At 43.2% G+C, this 19,328-nt stretch overlaps 1 protein-coding gene across 3 annotated transcripts; it reads left to right on the forward strand.

The window, feature by feature from the left end:
• Positions 1 to 28: 28 nt before the first annotated feature.
• CCDC62 (coiled-coil domain containing 62) lies at positions 29 to 17,854 on the forward strand. 3 transcript variants are annotated; one of them, XM_068163494.1, is made up of 13 exons: positions 29 to 134; positions 1,488 to 1,680; positions 2,266 to 2,372; positions 3,121 to 3,222; positions 3,561 to 3,732; positions 3,818 to 3,919; positions 6,039 to 6,127; positions 7,682 to 7,782; positions 8,364 to 9,104; positions 13,019 to 13,196; positions 13,833 to 13,964; positions 15,554 to 15,649; positions 17,639 to 17,854. In XM_068163494.1, exons 2-12 carry the CDS (start codon positions 1,590 to 1,592, stop codon positions 15,629 to 15,631), a joined length of 1,893 nt encoding a protein of 630 aa, XP_068019595.1. In that variant the 5' UTR covers positions 29 to 134; positions 1,488 to 1,589; the 3' UTR covers positions 15,632 to 15,649; positions 17,639 to 17,854. The 3 variants fall into 3 exon arrangements, with proteins under 3 accessions (XP_068019595.1, XP_068019592.1, XP_068019594.1); XM_068163491.1 differs by lacking the exon at positions 29 to 134 and adding an exon at positions 972 to 1,252; XM_068163493.1 differs by lacking the exons at positions 29 to 134; positions 3,818 to 3,919 and adding an exon at positions 972 to 1,252.
• Positions 17,855 to 19,328: the final 1,474 nt, after the last annotated feature.

Raw genomic sequence — 19,328 nt, forward strand, 5'->3', positions numbered from 1 at the left:
ATAAGTAATTAATTTTTTTAATTTGCTGTCCCTTCTGCTGAATTTAAGTGAAGAAGCTGTGTCACCAGTGAAACTTATACTTCTGATTTACTTCATAAAATCCTAGAAATGGGAATGGGACAAATGTTTAAAAGGTAATTAATTAAAGAAAAATGGATCTTGAAGTGGTCAGGCAGTTGGACTAGGTGATCACTTTAGGTCCCTTCCCAATTTAATTATTTTATTCTACTAAGTGGAAACACTGAGAGACATGGGAATATGTATGAAATAGCCTATTTTCATCATTCCAAACAATCTTCTAACCCTGATGGTGTTCTGGGTGAGGCAATTTGAATGGCTTTATGCCTTTAGCTTCCTGCTTATTGAAGAGTGGCAGTAGTTAACACAACTGTATAGGGCCTACTATTTGTTTCCACAGTGTTCAGGCAGCAGATGAGGCAAGCTGCCAGCTGTGCTGTTGTGCTCTCCATCCTTCAGCAAACAGCTTCAAACATTGATTTTTGGTGTTTGTATTTTGCTGCTCATTTTAGTAACATTGACAGGGACTCCATTTAGTCTAAGACCTAGAAGAGGTCAAACCCAAGGGGTGACACATTGTACACTGTGCCCTCTACCAGTACTGGTCATTTCTTCTGTGATTGTTCTGTCTGAGCTGAGGTTTTCAGTTGGGAATGATCTATCTTGAGGGCACAGCTGCCTTTGCAGTTACACACCGATGGGTGCGAGACTCGAACCTGGGGATCAATCATGTCAAGGGGCGGAGCTTCTGCTTGACGGGCGGCGGCGAGAACCAATCAGCAGCTGTAGAGGACGGGGCGGTGCCGTGACGTCAGGGCGAGGGCGCCGGTGGTTTTGGCGGGCGGTGCTGGCGAGGGGCGGGAGACTTCAGGACTGGCGGAGCTGAGGACGGTTCCGGGAGCGGCGGGGCTCAGGGACGGGGCAAGGCCCAAGAGGTCACAGAGGGCTTGGAGACTTGAGCTGGTGGCACCTCAGGGCACTCCTCAGGCCTTGTCGCCCGTGAGAGGCCGCAGGGCCTTGGTCCGTCCCATCCCGGTCAGTTCTCAACGGCTTCCTGCAGGGTTGCCAGATAAGCAACCGTCGCGGCGGGTTACCGGGTACTGCTTACATCAGCGGCACCCTCCATGCTTAGCGTTACAGTCATAAATAGCTACTGCCATTCACCAATGCCTGCTAGACCTCTGATCCCCTGTCCCTTATGAGTTCATCACTGCCACATTCTGCTGCACCCCAGGTAAAAAATGAAAGCGGAGTTAACAGTCAGAGCTCTATTTTTAACGTGAAAGTACTTGTACTTCAAACAACTTTAGTTAGGGGCCACGAGCGGTACCACAAGCGCAAGGAACTCTTTTTTTGGGACTGGTCTCTGTAATATAAAAGTATTTTCACTTAAATTCAAACCTCCATTCTTTTCAGAGAATCTGTTGCTTCTTTATGTTGCATTTTGTTCCATATGTTCCCTTTTGTAGAAGCTTAGCTCAAACCTTGAGAACAGCACCATTCAGCAGCAGAGGCAAGAAATCCAGCTTTTAACTGCAGAACTGAAAGACCGTGATAAGGAGCTCAGTGACATGGTTGCCGTGCATCAGAAACAGATTCTGGCCTGGGAACGTGATCGGCAGAAAATACTGACTCTAGCAGAACGATGCAATTTACTGAACAGTAAGTGTGTGTATGAAGAACATGATCCCCATCCTTTTAAGTACATTGAGGTGCTTAGACCCCTCAGTAACAGCTTTGCATCAAGCAAGGATGTATTTCCTACCCTTCAGCCTTAAATTTGGTTGTCTTCTTTCTGAGATCACATTTCCATGATGACACTAAAGTAATCTGAGCTTGAAAGGGGTGTGATAACTAGGTAGCCCTTTCTTATTTGAATATGTAAACTGTTCTGGCTTCTGTTTAAAAAAAAAAAATAAAAGAAATTCATCTGATGAAATGGGAAGAGAACAATTTGCATATTTACTGATGTACCTTTGTGCCCTGAGGTTCTGCTGCACAGCTCTGACGTCCTTCACCAGCTGATCACTTGGCAGTTCTGAACAGCCTTGTTTGACAGGCATGGTACAGAGGTCACCACAGAGTTCGTGTTCCATGTGACCTGGGTAGCTAGGGAATCCTCCTTCAGAGTATGCAGTGTCAGCATCCATTTGTAAATCACGTTATTTTAAAACCATTGAATTATTTCTGACGTTTGGAAAAATGTCGTGGCAGCTTTTTTCCTCACCTTGTCTCCTTTATTTTCAGGTGAGCTGAAGAAGAGGAATGAAATCATAAAATCACTGACACAACAGAAGTTTAAAGAGATGTCTCAAAAAGTAGCAGATGCAACTATTCGCTGTCAGGCTCTGGAGGTAGGAGCTGGCTCATTTTGCAGTCCATGCATGAGCAGAATGCAAGTGGCTTTGGCTTCACTGGTGAATAAATACTTCATGTGAAGGCTCCTGAGCTGCATTTGTCTTTTAGTACAGCACTGTTAGATTAAGGTGTAGCTCTGATTTATTAACAACTACAACAACAAAAAAAGAAAAGACAAAAAAAGCTTTCCTGCCTGTTTGTTTCTTTGCTTATTGTTGGAGAACACCACTGGAAATCAGCTGGCCTCCAAAAAAGTCAGGCACTGTGACTGCAAGAGGCAGGGCTGATCCCAGTACAGTTCTGCTACTTGGTTAAGAAGTTCCAGATGGTTTTGTTTACAGCTTTTCATTACTGTGATTAACATGCTGAAAATGGTTTAAGGATATGAAAATAATTACTATTTAAGGATTCTAAAAATTTTTTTTTAAGTGATTGGGCAATTATATGTTTATTGGGATAATTTTCCTTCTGTGTGCAACACAGTGAAGCAGTATTGTGTGCTTTCATCTCTCTAATCGGCTTGACTTCAAGATCTGCAAGGATATTAAGCCCCTTAATCACAAGCAAGTTGGGTTGTACCAAATTAGGGAACAATTTTTACCCCAGTCCTCTTTTCTCCAGAATCTCACACTGCCATTCATGATGTTTAACAAGAACAAAGTTGTGTACACATTTACTGGGAAAACAGTAACACTGAATCACTAAATTAGTAGCTGACACTCTTTCTTTATTTCTGTTCACTAGGAGAAAAATCAAAGTCTCCACTGCTCAGTTTTTGAACTGTCTGCTAAAACAGGCCAGCTGCAGGCAAGAGAACAGGAGCTTCTTACGATGCTTAAGCTGAAGGTAACATCTGTTGTCTCATCAGGCACTAAATGTGGTCAGACTGCAGTGCAGTTATTGGTGACTGCACCACAGTGGCTTAGTCACCGTTGAGCCCCCTGCTGTTTAACTCTTAAGCTTGTTTGAGAAGGGAAAAGTGGTCAGCAAACAAACTGGTTTATTTTCATAAACAAGCTTGTTTCCTGGCTTTGATTTTTGGGGTGGGTTTCTGTTTAGGGTTTTTTTGTATCAAAAGCTCAGAAGAAAATCAGTGAAGTAGCTGTAACACTGCAGTGTTTCCTCAAAGTCCATGTGCTGAAGATATAACAGTAATCAAGAATAAATTCTATTTGGTGTTTCAGGATGAGGCTATACTTGAAACAACTGATCATGTCACTGAGTTTACATCTAAATTCAGAAAGCTGGGAAGTGCACTGCATGCAGCAGAGGTGGAGAAATTCAATCTCAACAAAAAAGTGCAAGCCCTCACACTGAGACTGAAAGAACTGATACTAGAAAGAAATAAGCTGAAAGGTAAATGTTTATACTGGGCACCTAATTCAGTGCAGACCAGTGTGGTTCCTTTTCATTTTGGGAAATACTGCATTTTGTTTTAAAGATGACCTCTGTGAAAAGGTGAAAGAAAGTAATAAGCAGGAGGAAGAAATTGTTCAGCTCAGACAAGAAAATAGCTACCTGAGGGACGAGCTCGTGCTTACTGGTAAGTGTGGGCAGTTGGCTTTTCATGCCTTAGCTTTCAACAGCCCAGAAATTTCTGGACAACAACAGTTCACCAATTTCTGTGAAGGAGGCAGCTTCTTATCTGCCTTTCCTGCAGCTTAATAAGGGTTATGCCTTTGTATGTCAGTCTATGAAAGCAGTGTCTAGGGCTGCTGCAGGAACAGTTGGTAAAGTCCTGTAAAAGCACAAGGTTCACTAATATGATGAGGCATGCAGGAGTGAATGGCTCAGAGGATTCTCTCTTGAAAATTTTTGAGACTTTCATGTCTCCTGTGATATGAATACAATAAATGGGAGTGGTGGTGTCCCTTCTGACATATATTGCCTAGAAAATTGTAACCTACTAAAAAGAAGCCACATGAAAAGCCTGAAGCTTAGACCCTAGGTAATGACTATCCCATTCACTCTCTCCCATGTTTGTATGGAAGAATTATGTTTACAAATTCACTTTTTCTCTTGTTTAACTGGTGGCTTTGCTTTAAACAGTTTAATATGCAGGACTTGGTAAACAGCTACCTGCTATCTGTTGATAGCTTCATGTTGGGTTTGGATGGAGAGAAATCCTGTATTGCAGTGGATAGAAAGGCAGGCCAGTTGTTGCTTACAGACAACCAATATACCTCAAAAGATGATGTATCATAGTATCATTCAGGGTTGGAAGGGACCACAGGGATCATCTAGTTCCAACCCCCCTGCCATGGGCAGGAACACCCCACACTAGATCAGGCTGGCCAGAGCCTCATCCAGCCTGGGCTTAAACACCTCCAGGGACGGGGCCTCAACCACCTCCCTGGACAACCCATTCCAGGGCTTCACCACTCTCATGGGGAAGAACCTCCTCCTCACATCTACCCTGAATCTCCCCACCTCCAGCTTCATTCCATTCCCCCTAGTCCTATCACTACCTCAGATCCTGAGAAGTCCTTCCCCAGCCTTCCTGTAGGCCCTCTTCAGGCCACAATTAGGTCACCTCGGAGCCTTCTCTTCTGCAGACTGAACAGCCCCAACTCCTTCAGTCTGTCCTCATAGGAGAGGTGCTCCAGCCCTCTGATCATCCTTGTGGCCCTTCTCTGGACACGTTCCAGCACCTCCACATCCCTCTTGTAATAGGGGCTCCAGAACTGGACACAGTACTCCAGGTGGGGTCTCACCAGAGCTGAGTAGAGGGGGAGGATCACCTCCCTCGACCTGCTAGCCACACTTCTCCTGATGCAGCCCAGGATCTGATTGGTTTTGCAGGCTGCAAGTGCACATTGAGAGCTCATGTTGAGCTTTTTGTCCACCAGCACCCCCAAGTCTCTCTCCTCAGGGCTACTTTCCAGCCAGTCACTGCCCAGCCTGTATTTGTGCCTGGGATTGCCTCGACCCAGATGCAGGACCCTGCACTTGCTCTTATTGAACTTCATGAGGTTGGCTTGTGCCCACCTGTCCAGCCTGTCAAGGTCCCTCTGGATGGCCTCCCTTCCCTCCAGCATGTCTGCTGCACCACACAGCTTGGTGTCATCAGCAAACTTGCTGAGGGTGCACTCAATGCCACTGTCCATGTCACCCACAAAGATGTTGAACAAGACAGGTCCCAGGACTGATCCCTGAGGGACTCCTCTTGTCACTGGCCTCCACTGGGACATGGACCCATGTGACCAAAGGTGATGTGTTCTGGGAGATGATTTACTTGCCTGTCACTTTTTTTCCTGCCATGACCTTTGAGGCACATTGATCCCATGTCTTCCTGTTTTGAAAACATAGTAGTGGGAAGTATTTCCCAGCACTTCCCTGCACAAATTAGAATTAACTACTGGATTTCCTTTCTGTGGAAGAATCTTAATATGAAAAAGTAAAATTGGTTAATGAAGTAGAATATTGCTGCTAGTAAAATAAAGCTAGGTGCTGGTGAACAGTCTAAGGACTCTGTTCAGTTGTCTTGTGGATTTTGTGCTCTGTTTATTTGGAGGGGAAACAGACTCTGTTGATGTTAAGGAAGTGCTTGTGTTTTGGTTAAGCACCTGTTCCTGCTGCTGCAGACATACACGTTAACAAATGCAATGTACTTGCTCTGTGTCTGTTCAAGTAATGCAAAAGCTGTCTGTGTTTTGAAACAGTTGAGAAAGCAAAGAGAATGGATCAGCTGCTTCAGTTTGCCAAGTCCAAACAAGCACGGACTAACACTGAGCTGGAAAGCTTGCGGCAGGTACAACCCTCATTGTGTGTTTCCACCCTGAGATTATCAGGGCATTTTTCAGTGACGTCATATCTGTGTGGAGCACTATAAAACACACTTAGATCTTGCTGTTTGTAATTAAGATTTAAAAGGAATAAATAAATTTGGCCATTTCTGCCATGCTTGGGATCCCTAGGGGATGTTGATTATTATTATATATATATATATGTTTAGGTTTATTTGTTGGTTAAAATGAAAACTCCAAGGTACAAAGCTTTGTATTTATATGGTGCTTTGAGCCTTTTTTGTGTAGTTGTATTTGCTTGGTCCTACAGTGAGTAAATACCTCCCTCACAGCAGTAAAGTTGGGCATCCAGTTGAGATAACCATTCATTGGGGTGTGTGTGTAACAAGAGGAGTCATGTGAAGGGCAGTGGGAATGGGGTAGGCTGTTTCACACATGTGCCCAAGGTGAACTTATGCAGCACAAAAGGATGTGGTGTTCTGTAAGATTTGTTTTTCCTAAGAAACTTAAGCCTGCTGTTTTCACTTCTGAGGTTCTCAAGGTGTTGTTATTGCAATGATTGGTGTGTTGTCTTCTATGGTGGCTTACAAAAAATTGTAGAATTGTGGAATGGTTTGGGTTGGAAGGGACTTTAAAGATCATCTAGTTCCAATCCCCCTGCCATACCCCTGGCAGGTTCATCTCCTACTACACCAGGTTGCTTAAGGCATCATCCAACCTGGTCTTGAACACTTGCAGAGCTGGAGCCTCCACAGCTCCTCTGGGCAACTTGTTCCAGTGCCTCACCTCCATCATGGAAAAGAATTTCCTCCTAATATTTAATGTAGGTCCAGCTTCTTCCAGTTTGAAGCCATTACCCTTCATTCTGTCACTCCATGCCTTGACAAAAGTTCTTCTCCAGCTCTCCTGTAACCCCCTTCAAATACTGGGAGGCTGCTTAAAGGTCTTCCTGAAGCCTTCTGTTCCCCAGGCTGAATAACCACAACTGTCTCAGCCTGTCCTCATAGAAGTGCTCCAGCCCTCTGATCATCTCCATGGTCCTCCTCTGAGCTTGCTCTAACAGTTCCATGTCCTTGTGTTTGGGTGCTCTAGAGCTGGACACAGGCCTCCAGGTGGGGTCTCATGAGAGCAGGAGGGGAGAATCACCCCCTTCAACCTGCTGCCCATGGTTATGGGGATGCAGCTCTGCACTGAAAGCCAAATGCCACTATCATCATTCCATGTCCTGTAATTCTGCATAACTTTGACTAACATGATAATAACATGTATTAAATATCCAATAACAGTAATGATACTGTATTGGTGGCTCAGTGTGGTTCCATTCTAGAAGACCACTGCAGCCTGCAGAAATACTATTTATTGACACAAAACTTTATTTTCCTAAATACATGCAGAGATGACCCCCCTAGATTAGGAAGTCTTTGACAGTAGTTTGATTACAATTAATGGTTTATAAGAATGTTTTAAGGGTATTTTTGGAAGGGTATTTGTGTTAATACCTGATGATAATGTTCCTTCACTTCAGACTTTCACTAATGAGCATTACTATCTTTAAACAGATCTACCTAAAACAGCAGTGTGACTTGCAGTTTCTTCATGTCAGTTTGGAGAGCTGTCAGGAATTAAGGCAAAAGCATGAAGCAGCAGCTCGTGAAGGGAGGTAATTTCTTTTTTCTCTTTGTTTCTTGTTGGTTTACTCTCAGAGAAAGACTTCACTGTTCAGCCACAGCTACCATCCTAAATGAGATGTGTGCTGTGTCAAGATGGCTTTGCTGGTCTCAACCACAAACATCCAGTGAAGCTGTCATACCTATATTCACTCGGTCAGGAGACACCATGAGTATCAGTCACAGAATAAAAGGCTGTCTGCAGGCCAGGCAGTTAATGTTTTTATTAGAAATGGAGTAGGCTGGTGGTAGGGGTGTTAATCTGGCCTGCTGCTACTGTTGTTTAAAAATCAAAGTTTATTGTGCTTTCAGTTAAGGAAGTTGATGCATATCCTGGAGGTTCAGACAGAACCACCACACTTTATAAATACTCTCAGACTGATTTTGGAAAGTAACAGCCAAGTCTGGCCAGGCTTCAGCTGGGTTTTGGCAGGATACAGCTGCCTGTTGGTATATGAAGTACCACAGAGGCATGGCTACAGCCACTGGTTAATGTATAGCTTTAACCTTCAGTACAGTTATGTGTGGTCTTTAATGCAGCATTCTGACTGTTTCCTTTGTCATGCTGTTGTAGCACAGATCTGACATTCTCTGCCTCTGAAAATAACAGCGGGACAGACTCGGTTAGTTCTGAGGGCAGCCACGAGATATACAAGGCGTGTAGAAATGAACAGGTTCCAAAAAGTAGGGTAAAAACCACCTCCAAGATGTGTGAAGCAGATAATAGACTGTTACTGGATGCATCAGGCTCAGAAGGAACTACCTCAGAGCACTTAAACCAAGAAGTTGTGAAAGTCGTGTCTGCCCTTACAGAAGAAGAAAAGCAAGATGTTGCATCAAGCAGTTATGAGCTAGACAGCAAAGCATTTTGTGAGGCAAACAACACAATGCCATTGGGAAACAGGGAAATTTCTGATAATGGAGTGGAAAGCAGAGACCAGCAAACCTTTGAGTCATCTTTACCTGAAAGTGGGCATTGGCCTAATGGCAGTTCCTGTGTGGAGTTACAAAGTACTTTGACCCAGAACACCAACACATCTGACAAAACTGATAGTGAAAATAAAACCTGGGAAGGGAGAACTGAAATTCTGTTTTACCAAAAGAGCAGAGAGGCTCCTGCTGCAATTCACAAGTCTGAATCTGATTCCTCTAGTGATAACTTCAATGTGAAAAAAGATGCCAGGTGGAAGCCAGTATCAGATCTGGAATGGCTGGAGAGTTTCAAACCCATAAATGGTGATGGAAGTACATGGCATGGAGAAGATTGCAGCTGTCTCAAGACTGAACAAGAGATGAAATGTGTCAGCTCAGAAAGGTTATATGCTTTTTACCTTTAAGAAATAGATAAGCTGGAGTTATGTAGAAACTTGGGTGGGAAGGCTCTCAGAGATTTGTGTTCTCTCAAGTGATGTTTAAAGTGACTGCTGGTTTAAAACTGGAAAGTAGTAAATTTAAAAGTAGTTAAAATAGGTCTAAAGTATCATCATTCTTTTTTATGCCTTTATTTTTTGCATCTCTTATCCCCAAGAGTTGTGTGGGCAGAATTAAGCTGCAATACCACAAAACTTGTCAAAGTTGATTGAGAAAAATGGAGGTTGAAAAAAAAAAATCTTAACATTTCTTTCATTCCCAGATGCTGCTTGTAAATGTGGTGGGTAAGATGTGTTCTGGCCAGAGCTGGCCTTACACAGTGATGCTTCTGTAAGGCAAGAAACAAACCTCAATTTTATATGGAGCTTTAGGGACTGTGTTACTTCTGTTGAGAAATCACACAGTGGCTGGGCAGGAATGTAGGACACAGCTCCTTCAGCACAGGTTGCTTTTGTCACTCGGGGCAAGAAAAGGAGGTGGCAAGACTTAAAGGACAGCAATCTGTCCATTCTCCAGTGCATCATTGTGGGACTCCATCCTTATGTTTCTGTTCAGGGAGGAAAAAGGCTGTGTGGTTGGGGATGAGCAGAGTGAGGTTTCTAATGCTGGGAAGTGCTGGAAAAATACTCAGGTGTCTCAGTGGAATTGGAAAGTATCCAAGATATAAATGCTGCTTTGCATTTATAGAAGTGGCTTTATGCCTGCACAAGCAAGGCTTTCAGAGCTCTAACTTTCTATGGATTTGTTGTGTTGGTTTCTCTATTTCCTTTCCAAAAAATGACTGACTTACCAGCTCTGTTTTAGAAGGATTTCTGAAGTTTTACAGAGATTTCATAGCTGCCTTTTAGACATAGGAAGAGGAGGAGGAGTAGCTTTTCAGCTGCTAGTTTGACCAGTAGAGTGAATGAGCAGCTGTTTAAACCTGCTAAGAATTTTAGCCAGCCAGTCTGCCCAATGTCCAAATTAATGATATGGAATGTTATGGAATGGAAATATCTGATGTAGGGATGCTTTCCTTCTGTCTTGGTTTTCAAACAAAAATATTAGTATTATGGGAGTGGTTACTGCAGTGAGAGAGACCTGTTCAGAGACAAGGTGAATGGGCAGCTATTGAAAAAGAATGCTGTGCTGGCACATTCCCACTCTGCTTAGCTGAGCTTCACTCTGTGTGGACTCTAGTTCCCACTCTCCATAAATCATTAAAAAGACTCCATTCCCTGTACACCTACCCTGACCTTTCTTGCCTGCTTCCCCAGAAGCACAAGTGGTACCCTGCCATCCCTCCAAATCCCTTTTGGGGCTGAATGATGGAAACTGCTTTCACTTTTTGTCTTACCCTTAAGGGAATTTTAAAGGAGAAGAAACCGATACAAGCCAGGCAGTGCAGACAGAGCAGATATCCTTCAGTAAGGGAGGGCTCTCTGCCCAGCTGGGATTTGCTGCTGAGCTATCAAGTTTTCTCAATGCCCACATTTGGTCCTTGGGGCCCTGTAATTGGGTTGGGATTGTCTTAGTGTAAATCCCAGCCTCTGCTCTCCAGCTTCTGCTGGCTCTGATTTGCCACTGAATAAATTCTCACCCCATAAACAGGAGGAAGGCAGTAGGATTGCAGTCTGCAATGTGGGTTTCTGGGAAGGCATTAATGGCAGAGACCAAACACAACATTCCTTCTGGGACTCGAATCTGGATCCTCCAGTTTTCCATTGCTGGCTTCATAGTGCTGATGATGTATTTTGTGTGTAGGGAAGGGTGCTGGCACCTCCCTGTCAGCCCAGCAAATATTTTTGACATGAGTTCTTGAATTCTGAAACAGCCAACAAGAAGGTTATTAACACAGTCAAATACCTTATCCAACTGCAAGAGGGATTGTGAAATAGCGTAGTGCCGGAGTAATTTCTGTGTGCTCTGACTTAGTGACTTCATTTGCGGCGAAACAACATTTGCTGCCTTTGTGTTTTTACACTCAGTTCCAGTTTTAAAGCTGGAGTGTCAGCAGCTACTTGTTAAGTCTACTACTGCTGGACTAAGCCACCCATTCCTTGAGCTGTCTCCCTACCTCAAAATCAAATGGGTTTCTATCCTCCCTCCCAACCTGTGTGTTCAAAACTGCTTGTGTTCATTGCATCTCCTCACATCCTCTGTTTTAGGCAGCTACAGCGTGTTCCTTCGCATCTCTCCAGGGCCTTTCCTTGTCACAAGCACACAAACAGGAGCTTTTCTCTCTTAAAAGAAAGTCTGTTGTATCCCCAGAGAAGTGAAATGAGACACAGCAGGCACTTGGAGCTGGCATCTCTCATGAGGGCTTTTTCTTAGGTTGAATGTCATTTAAAAATAACCCTTTCTGTAACACTCTTGCCAGCTATGGACTGTGGTGTTCCACCAAAATAAGCACCTAAAGAATATTTAATGAGATGTAAATGTGAAGGTAGTATTTTCTTTACAGTTTTCTTTAATTATTTACCCCACCCAGGCAGTGCTAACACTGTGCTTGTTTTGTTCAGGAGCGTGAGGAATACAGAAGTGCTTTATTTCAGGGCGATGGTTGCTGTTTCACTCTTTTAAAAGACTGTATGAAGTGGAAATTAGCAGCTGAAAGTGAAATTCACTGCATAGCTTACAACTGCTAGCAGAAACCAGAGCACGTCTCTGTACAAGCCACAGACAGCAGGCAGTGCTGAGTGAAAACACAGCCTAGGGAGCACAGGGCTTAGCTAGGTGCTGCTGGGCTCCTGTGCTGCTGGAGTAGGTGATCAAGAGAATTTCAGATGTGCTACAGCCTTTATTATTTCTAGTGTTGGTTTGTGGTTAATTGATGCTGGAGCTGAGTGAGGGGTTTGGCACACTTTGATACAATAGTGATTTCAGGAATTGAAATTGAGAATGGTTTTTCTCCAGGGTAGGCTGGAAGAAAGTTAATTTTAGTGGGGGGGGTTGGCATGTTTTGTGATGTCAGGAAATTAAATTGAGAATGTTTTTTGTCTCCAGGGTAGGTTATAAGAAAGTTAATTCTAGTGGGGAAGGTGTGACAAAAAGCTTCAATTGTTTGACACGCTTGTTAAGAGCTAAAGGACTTTTGTACTGGGAAAAGCTTGGGGTAGCTGTTAGTCAGTGTTGGACAGTAAGGATGGGCAGGGTATGACTTGTTGTTTCAGCTGTTGTTTAAATTGCTTTTCAGATATTCCTGAGTCCACTTAGATATACCTAGTGCTAAATCAAGGGGTTTGTTTTGCTTTAAAACCTAGGGGAAAATGTATCCCAATAGATTGTATGCTTCAGCTCCAACTTGAAGTGTTAGTCAGGCAACTGAGGTTTGGGTTTAATCACAGATTGGCCCAGCAGCCTTTCACAGTTTACTGCTGTATTTAAGAAAAAAACAAAATAAAGCCTCTTTGGGAAAGCTCTCCTGTGATGTCCAAGTGAGATGATGGCTCTACAAGACTCTGAAATTCCCTTGAAAAGTACAGCCACAGATACAAATTTGCTTAATGGTTGATTAAAAAGGGGGGGAAGAAAGAAAAAAAAAGGAGTAGAGTTCTGAGAGAAGAAAGTGTACAAGAGTACTGGGAGGAACCAAACACTGCCTTTTGTGTGCTCTCTGCAAGGTTAAATAGATACCTGAGCACATGGCAGAGTAGCTGTTCTTGAAACTGCTTGAATGTCAAACTGTGCTCAGAGGATGAAACTGATCCAGTGAAGCTGTTGAACATGGAAACCACACTGAGGAACACAGTAATCTCACATGCTTGATGGTTTTCTTGGCTCAGGGCCCATAATTTTTTATGTTGTCCCATGGTTTTCCTTTGAAAGCTTCAAAAGGATTGTGATACCATGTCTGGCAATGTCTTATTTTTTTAACAGAGGAGACAATGTGGATCTGGGCTCTTTTCACTCGGATTCTATCTGTTTGACATCCACCCAGAAAAGAGACAAGTCTCAAACGTGTGAGAAATTCTCTGATGAAGACTTTCCTCTGGAGATCAATCACCTTTCAGTGCCTAAGCCAGCAAGTAGATGCTGCAGAACTACCATGGACCAAGTCAGTATTTTATTGCTGAATACACTTCATTCATTTTAAGGCAAATTGTGACTGCTGATAGGAATGCAGATATCTGGGGGCATGAAAGACCTAGGGTCTCAAATGATGAGACATCAGGCTTAAATCAAAGGTGGCAAAATATTTTTTCCTAAGTGTTTCCTTGTCATCTCAATATGTTTTGAACAGTGTGAGTTTAAAAAAAATAAATAATGAAAGATAAGGTTTTGAGTTGAAAGCCTTTGGGATTATAAATGCTGGGTAATTGGTAATTCCAGTAAAGCACAGCGTCTGAATATGCTTGGAAACAGTTCTTAGAAGCTTTTGGACACTGTTTTTTTTCTCTTGTTCTGCCTGGTTTTCCCTCTCTCTCATATCTTTCTTTGTTCTCTCCTTCTTCAGTGAGGTGCTGCTGTGTGTGCACCTCGTATACAAGCACCTGGAGATGTTAAAAAGCTAGGAAGGACCTCTGTGTTTGTTAGAAATACCAACATCTAGCATCAGGAGCAGTGTTCTGTTGTAGTAATTTGAACTGAGATGTTTCAGAATGAAAGATGCTGATTCTTCCTATGTTATAATCCTTTGATGTATTTCAAAGGGATGGTTTCATAACTTTGCCTTGCTTTCTGTCTCCTCCAGGACACCAGTTCCCCCATGAGCAAGCTGCAGCGTGCGCTGGCTGAGTATCGACAGATGGTTGCTGATCTGGAGCTTAGCACTCTCCTCCAAGCGACCCCTCACTGCAGTCCTAACAGCAGCAATGCTAATAGGGTATATATGGCTCTCCCATGATTTAAGTGGCCAGAAATTGTGACTGTGAACATCTTCTCCTTTATACTTGACCTTTGCTATGATATTATACACAACATCCTCATCAGGCTTTCCTAAGAGAAAATTCCTGCATACCTTAACATGAAGTGCTTGGATGTTTTTATGGGATTCTTTATGGCTCTCAGGGTCATGACAGGATTTGACTTCTGCACGTGTCTAAACAGATGGGAGGAAGAAGTCATTTTGGAGCGAGCTGTGGGAGGTCTAGAGAAAATCAAACACAAGTATGACTTAGATTCAGAAGCAGTTGGTTATGCTGGGGGTGTTTGTGGAAAGGAGGACAGTATAGGAATAGGTGATACATAGAATAGTTTTGTATATGAATTTAAACCAGACTCTCAGCTTAAATAAGTTTAGGGGGGTTGTGGGATGATAGTTTTAGTTCCTTCATTGCAGGGTCAGGGAATGCACTTGATGGTCTAAGAAAATAACTTCTGTGTAGCTGCCATGGCAGTTTATTTTCTGAGCATGAGTGCTGATAGGGAGTTTCTGTCTGGAGTATGTGGGCAGGAGAGGCCATTTATTTGCTTCATAAATATCCTTCATAATTTCTGCCTCATTTGGCAAGGAGATTGTCTCACTTATTGGTAGAAATAGGTAGGCATGGGGTGATCTCAAAGGGAGAATGTAGTCTTTTGTTTTGAAGTGGACTCCTAACATGGACACAGCTTGCTGAAACCTCAGCGTTCTCCTGAGAGGTACTGCTTCTGAAAATGTTGCACTTCTTTTATCCTTAGATGAACTTGAGCAGAACAGTGTTACTGTAAGCAACAGACAAAGCAATTTTGATAACATTCACAACCATAAACCCTTGGCTGTGCTGGGACTGACGGACAGAGCAGTGCCAGCATTTGCATCAGCTGAAGTTCATCTGCAGCATTTCATTCAGCATGAAAGACAGCAGCAGTGTAGTCTTCTGCAAAGACTGTCTTGTAGGAGGGATTCCTGAAAAGCTCTCTACAAAACAGTGGTTGCTTGTGGCCATTGCCCAGCCCCATCAGCTGTCTGGCTCCTGCTTACTGGTTGGCACATCTCAGCTCGGCTCAACCGGCTGTGCCTTAGTGGTGAGCATGTCTCTGCTTTAGAACCTGGTACTGCATTTTTGAGCTTGGAAATTGGCTTCTTGTTCAGAACAATTGCTGTAGTGGATAGAAAATAAAGCAGCTTGGTATTTGCTGGCAGAAGTAGCTTCTGAACCACATCAGTAGAACTTTGATCTACTTTCAGAGGGGTTCTGGGTAAAAACTTGCCAAGCGTGTTTTGGTTAATCTATGCAGGCCTACTAATCTGTGCTTAAAACCAGGTTTACCTGCAGCTATTTAAAACTGCACTTTAAAACATCATACATATCAAATAGAACCCTTTAGAATTGATCAGTAAGAGTTTGTACATTGTTGGACTCTCTGCCCTGCTTGTGGGAGGGAGGAGAAGAGGGGAATTAAAAAGTGTCTCTGCTGCTCACCGCTTTGAACCTGGTGACGCTATAATGCTTATGATCTGAGTTCCTTGGTTTTTGCTTTACAATATAGACACCAGAACTTGCAGAGGCTCTTCACAGACCCCAGTTATCTGCAGCAGAAGAAAGGGATACGTTCTCTTGTCTGTGATGTTCTGTGAGCAGGAAGGTATTTTCAACTCGATTTTATTTCTCATTGTTGGTTTGTGGTGGGGTTTTTTTGTTTCCCTCTTTTATGAGTACGTCTGCAATATTAATACAAGTTATGGACTTCTGAGATGAGTCTGCAACAAGGTCCTAAGTGCACTCCTGAATGCATTTCCAATAAAACCCTTGTGAGTACTGGAATTGCAAACAGATACTAAAGCAGCAAATAATACCTTCAGTCAAACAATTAAACTTCTCTCAAGCATTTCCCTTGTCCTCTGAGCAGTCAGATCTCTCAGCACCATTCCAAGTACCTGCACACTGCTTATTGTGGTTAAAATCCTTCTGTGTGTTACAGATAACAGGATCAAGGATATGAACATTGTTGAGTAAGATATGGGGAAGTGTTGTTCTGTGTCACAGCCAAGGGCTGTTTTAGCATATTGTTCCTGGGCTCAGAGCTCCAAAAGTAGAAGGTATTGAATAGAGCTGCTTCAGAATATAGAACACAGCCTTGCCCATAGCAGGTTTTTGTTTTTGAATCAGGAAGTTTCTCTCTGGCCATTTGTTCTGCTGATGTGAATTGGATGCTTGCAGTAGGCACCGTGTTGTCTGGTTCTGTGGACAAAAGAGTAACCAGATATGGTTAGAATGCCAAACACCACTTGAAACTGAATAGGATCTAGCAACAATGTGGAGAAAAAAATGACAAAAAAGAGAAATCTCCCAGTGCAGACACAACCCAAGCACATGTCTGGAAAGGGAAGTTACTACACAGAAAGCTGGAGTGCAAAGCTGTAGGGCACTGGATTTCTCATACTTATTAACTTTAATCCAGTGAGAGCTGATGCTCAGTTTGTCTCCCTTGGTGTATTCAAATTTCAGTCCCTGAACTGCTTCTTCCCTGTGGAGCAAAACCCCCTGTGCCACTGGGGGAATGGTGGTGGTTTGTAGCACCCTTGTATTCTGCTGTTTCTGCACACTAATAAGTCTTCTGTCAGAGTGAGTTGGGTCTGCTTATGGCACACTAATGGGGCTCTCATAGGAAGTGGGTGCTGAGTAACTGGAATGCCAGGCCTTCCCTCACAACATTGCAACAGAGTAGAGAGCTCTTCTTCCAAAAAGAGCCCTACAGTAAAAGAAGCTGGAGGTTTACAGATCGAAGCCAGCACTGTGACTTGCATCCTGAAAGCACTGATGTTAAAAAGTTCAGGAGCAAATCCCCAAAACTGCTGAGCACCATGCTGATACAGCAGAGTGCTGAGCGTGTGCTCAGCCCACAGAAATCATCTCATTTGCTTCAAGTGAGAAAGAGCTGGTGCGACAAACATACCCACAAGCCACTGTAGCTCCATGGCAAGGATTAGTGACTTTGCAAGACACTGGCTGCTGCATAATTCTTATTTTCTGCCTTTACTAAAGGGCTTTGAATCACTGTGAGGAGTTAACTCCAAAGCAGCTTTTGCAGAGTTAATAGGACCAGAAATCATTGAAGTTTGTTCAATTTCATATAAAGATGTGATTGAACTGATTAGGTTGGGTTTGTTTTTCTTTACTGCTCTGCAATCACTTGCAGGCGGGTGCACTGATAAGCATTAGGTTAATTTCCTCACTAGGCATGTTCAGCAGTCACCTTGTTCTTCCTTTAGAGAAAGAGTGGGTGGGGGAAGAGGTGAAGAACAAAAGAGGAAAGCAGTGAGGAAATAGATATGTTTTAAGTGCTGGACACTGGCGCATGTGCCATTGGTCACAAACCGTGAGTCAGTACCTGGCTGAGGGCACAAAGATCGCTCCTTTGTGCAAAACAACCTGGAAAGGTTTTATTTCGCAACACTGCAGTGGTGTCCCTGAGTCTGTTGTCTTTCTGTGGAGTGCTTGGTTTTACCTTTCTTCTCTTCCTGCTTTTATTCTATGTTTCTGTTCTGTTTGCAGTGTGAAAATTCACAGAGTGAATTGTCACATGTGATGGTTTCAGATCATTCAGAGGAACTTTTCCTTTCCTTTATTACAGGTCTTTGCCCTCCTGCAGTGGCTGAAGAAGTTTCCAGTGCAGAATTAATTTTGAGAACTGAAGACCATCAACCCATCAGCTGCAATGGAAAGTTACTTCATTTTTTTTCCCATGGTTCTTCTGAGTGTTTGAAAGACTCACAAGTGGCATATACTCTGCAGGAGTATATTTTATCTTGAAATAAAACACAGAATTATGCCAAGAGTAACAAAACTATTTTTATAGCTGAGAGCTCAGGTTAAATACTGGCTTGTTTTTGAAGAGTCTTAAGTGTGTGGCTGTTACAACATAGGAACTCTTTTTCTGACTCCTTTATTTTTTTTATGGTGGCTCAGAAATATTTATAGAGTATGACACAGCCAAGCATTCCATGTTTTGTTAGTTCATTGTTTTTGTTCTGGACTTCTTGCCATGTAGGGAGAGCTTAATAATGTTTATAGGAAGTTCCCAATTAGTCTTGTAACCAGGAACTGCCTCTGACATTGTTGAAAGGGGAAAGCTGGCACCCCAAGATGGGCACCCTCCCCCCTGGCCCCTTCCCCAGGCTGGAGCTGTTTATTCAGGGTCAGGTGTGTGGATGGGCTCTGTTAGCACCCTGCAGCATGATCTGACTGGCTTGTAGTTTTTAAACTGTTTTTATCTTTGACTGTCAGGCAAGATGTGCTCCATTATAACAATTTTAACTAAAAGATCGAATAAGTTAATAAAGGCAATGCCTTTGGTATCTTTCTTGCCTATTTAACAGACAGTCCAACACATTTAATATTTCATTTATGATGGTTCCCTGGGTTGTGTGATGTCAACTGCTGGAGCTGTGCGTGGGCTGCTCCCTCCTGTGGGGTTTGAGTGTTTTGAGACACCCCTGCCAAGCCCCCACTGCTGAGTGCTGTACCAGCAATTTCCCTGCGTGGGGGTAGCACTAAGGGGTGGGAGCCTCTGGCGCTATCCACTGCCACAAATTAATTACAGTGAAATACAACACTCACACCATGGTTTCCCATGGTTAACTCTTTCATATAATTTTCTCTTTTCTCTTTAATTACCTTTAATTCCTTCCTGTATTAATGGCCTCAAAATTAGTTGACCCATTCTGATCATAGCTGCTGTCCTCCAGCCTTTTCCCCTCCTTGTCCACAAACATTACCCACAGAGGGAATCACAGCTTCTCAGGTTATATTCAAGTTTCCACAAGCCTTTGAAGCTGGAAAGCTTGATTCCTCTACCTGCAGAGAGACTTTACAGGCTCCATCCCCAAAACCTGCAGCTGTGGTTGGGACAAAAATTTTCACCAAAAAGCCAGTAGTAGCAATACCACAGTGCTCATGCTGAAGCTGTCCAGCTATACCCCCCATGTCAATCCCAAGAGGATTTTGTGTTCAGACTGCCCTGTGTTTGTGGAATAGGAAGAAAGGGAATATTTGGGTTCATTTATTCAGCCACCAAGTGACTTAGAAACCAACTGTGTTATCTACCACCCTTTGAGGCTCATCTGGAAAATGAAGTTGCCCCAAACTCAGCTGCCTTATTTCTGGAAGCATTACCAGCTCCCCAGGGAGGGCCTTTGCTATTGTATTCGCCTACTGAATTATTATTAAAGAAAACAAAGCTTCTGTTCAGGGCCAGCCTGCTCCTCGCAGAGTGGATGTGTGCTCTGCTGCCTGATTTTCTTAAAGGGAAGACCAAGAATCAT

The sequence above is a fragment of the Melanerpes formicivorus genome, unplaced genomic scaffold (assembly GCF_026170545.1).
Source record: "Melanerpes formicivorus ecotype bairdi unplaced genomic scaffold, bMelFor1.0.p_v2 SCAF_72, whole genome shotgun sequence".
In the NCBI taxonomy this organism is placed as follows: Eukaryota; Metazoa; Chordata; class Aves; order Piciformes; family Picidae; genus Melanerpes; species Melanerpes formicivorus.

Coding starts and splice junctions, on each gene's coding strand:
- CCDC62 (XM_068163491.1), top strand. CDS start 1,217: ATGAGTTCATCACTGCCACATTCTGCTGCACCCCAG. Junction 3,733..3,817: donor AGAAAGAAATAAGCTGAAAG/GTAAATGTTTAT, acceptor TTTGTTTTAAAG/ATGACCTCTGTGAAAAGGTG. Junction 9,105..13,018: donor AAATGTGTCAGCTCAGAAAG/GTTATATGCTTT, acceptor TTTTTTTAACAG/AGGAGACAATGTGGATCTGG.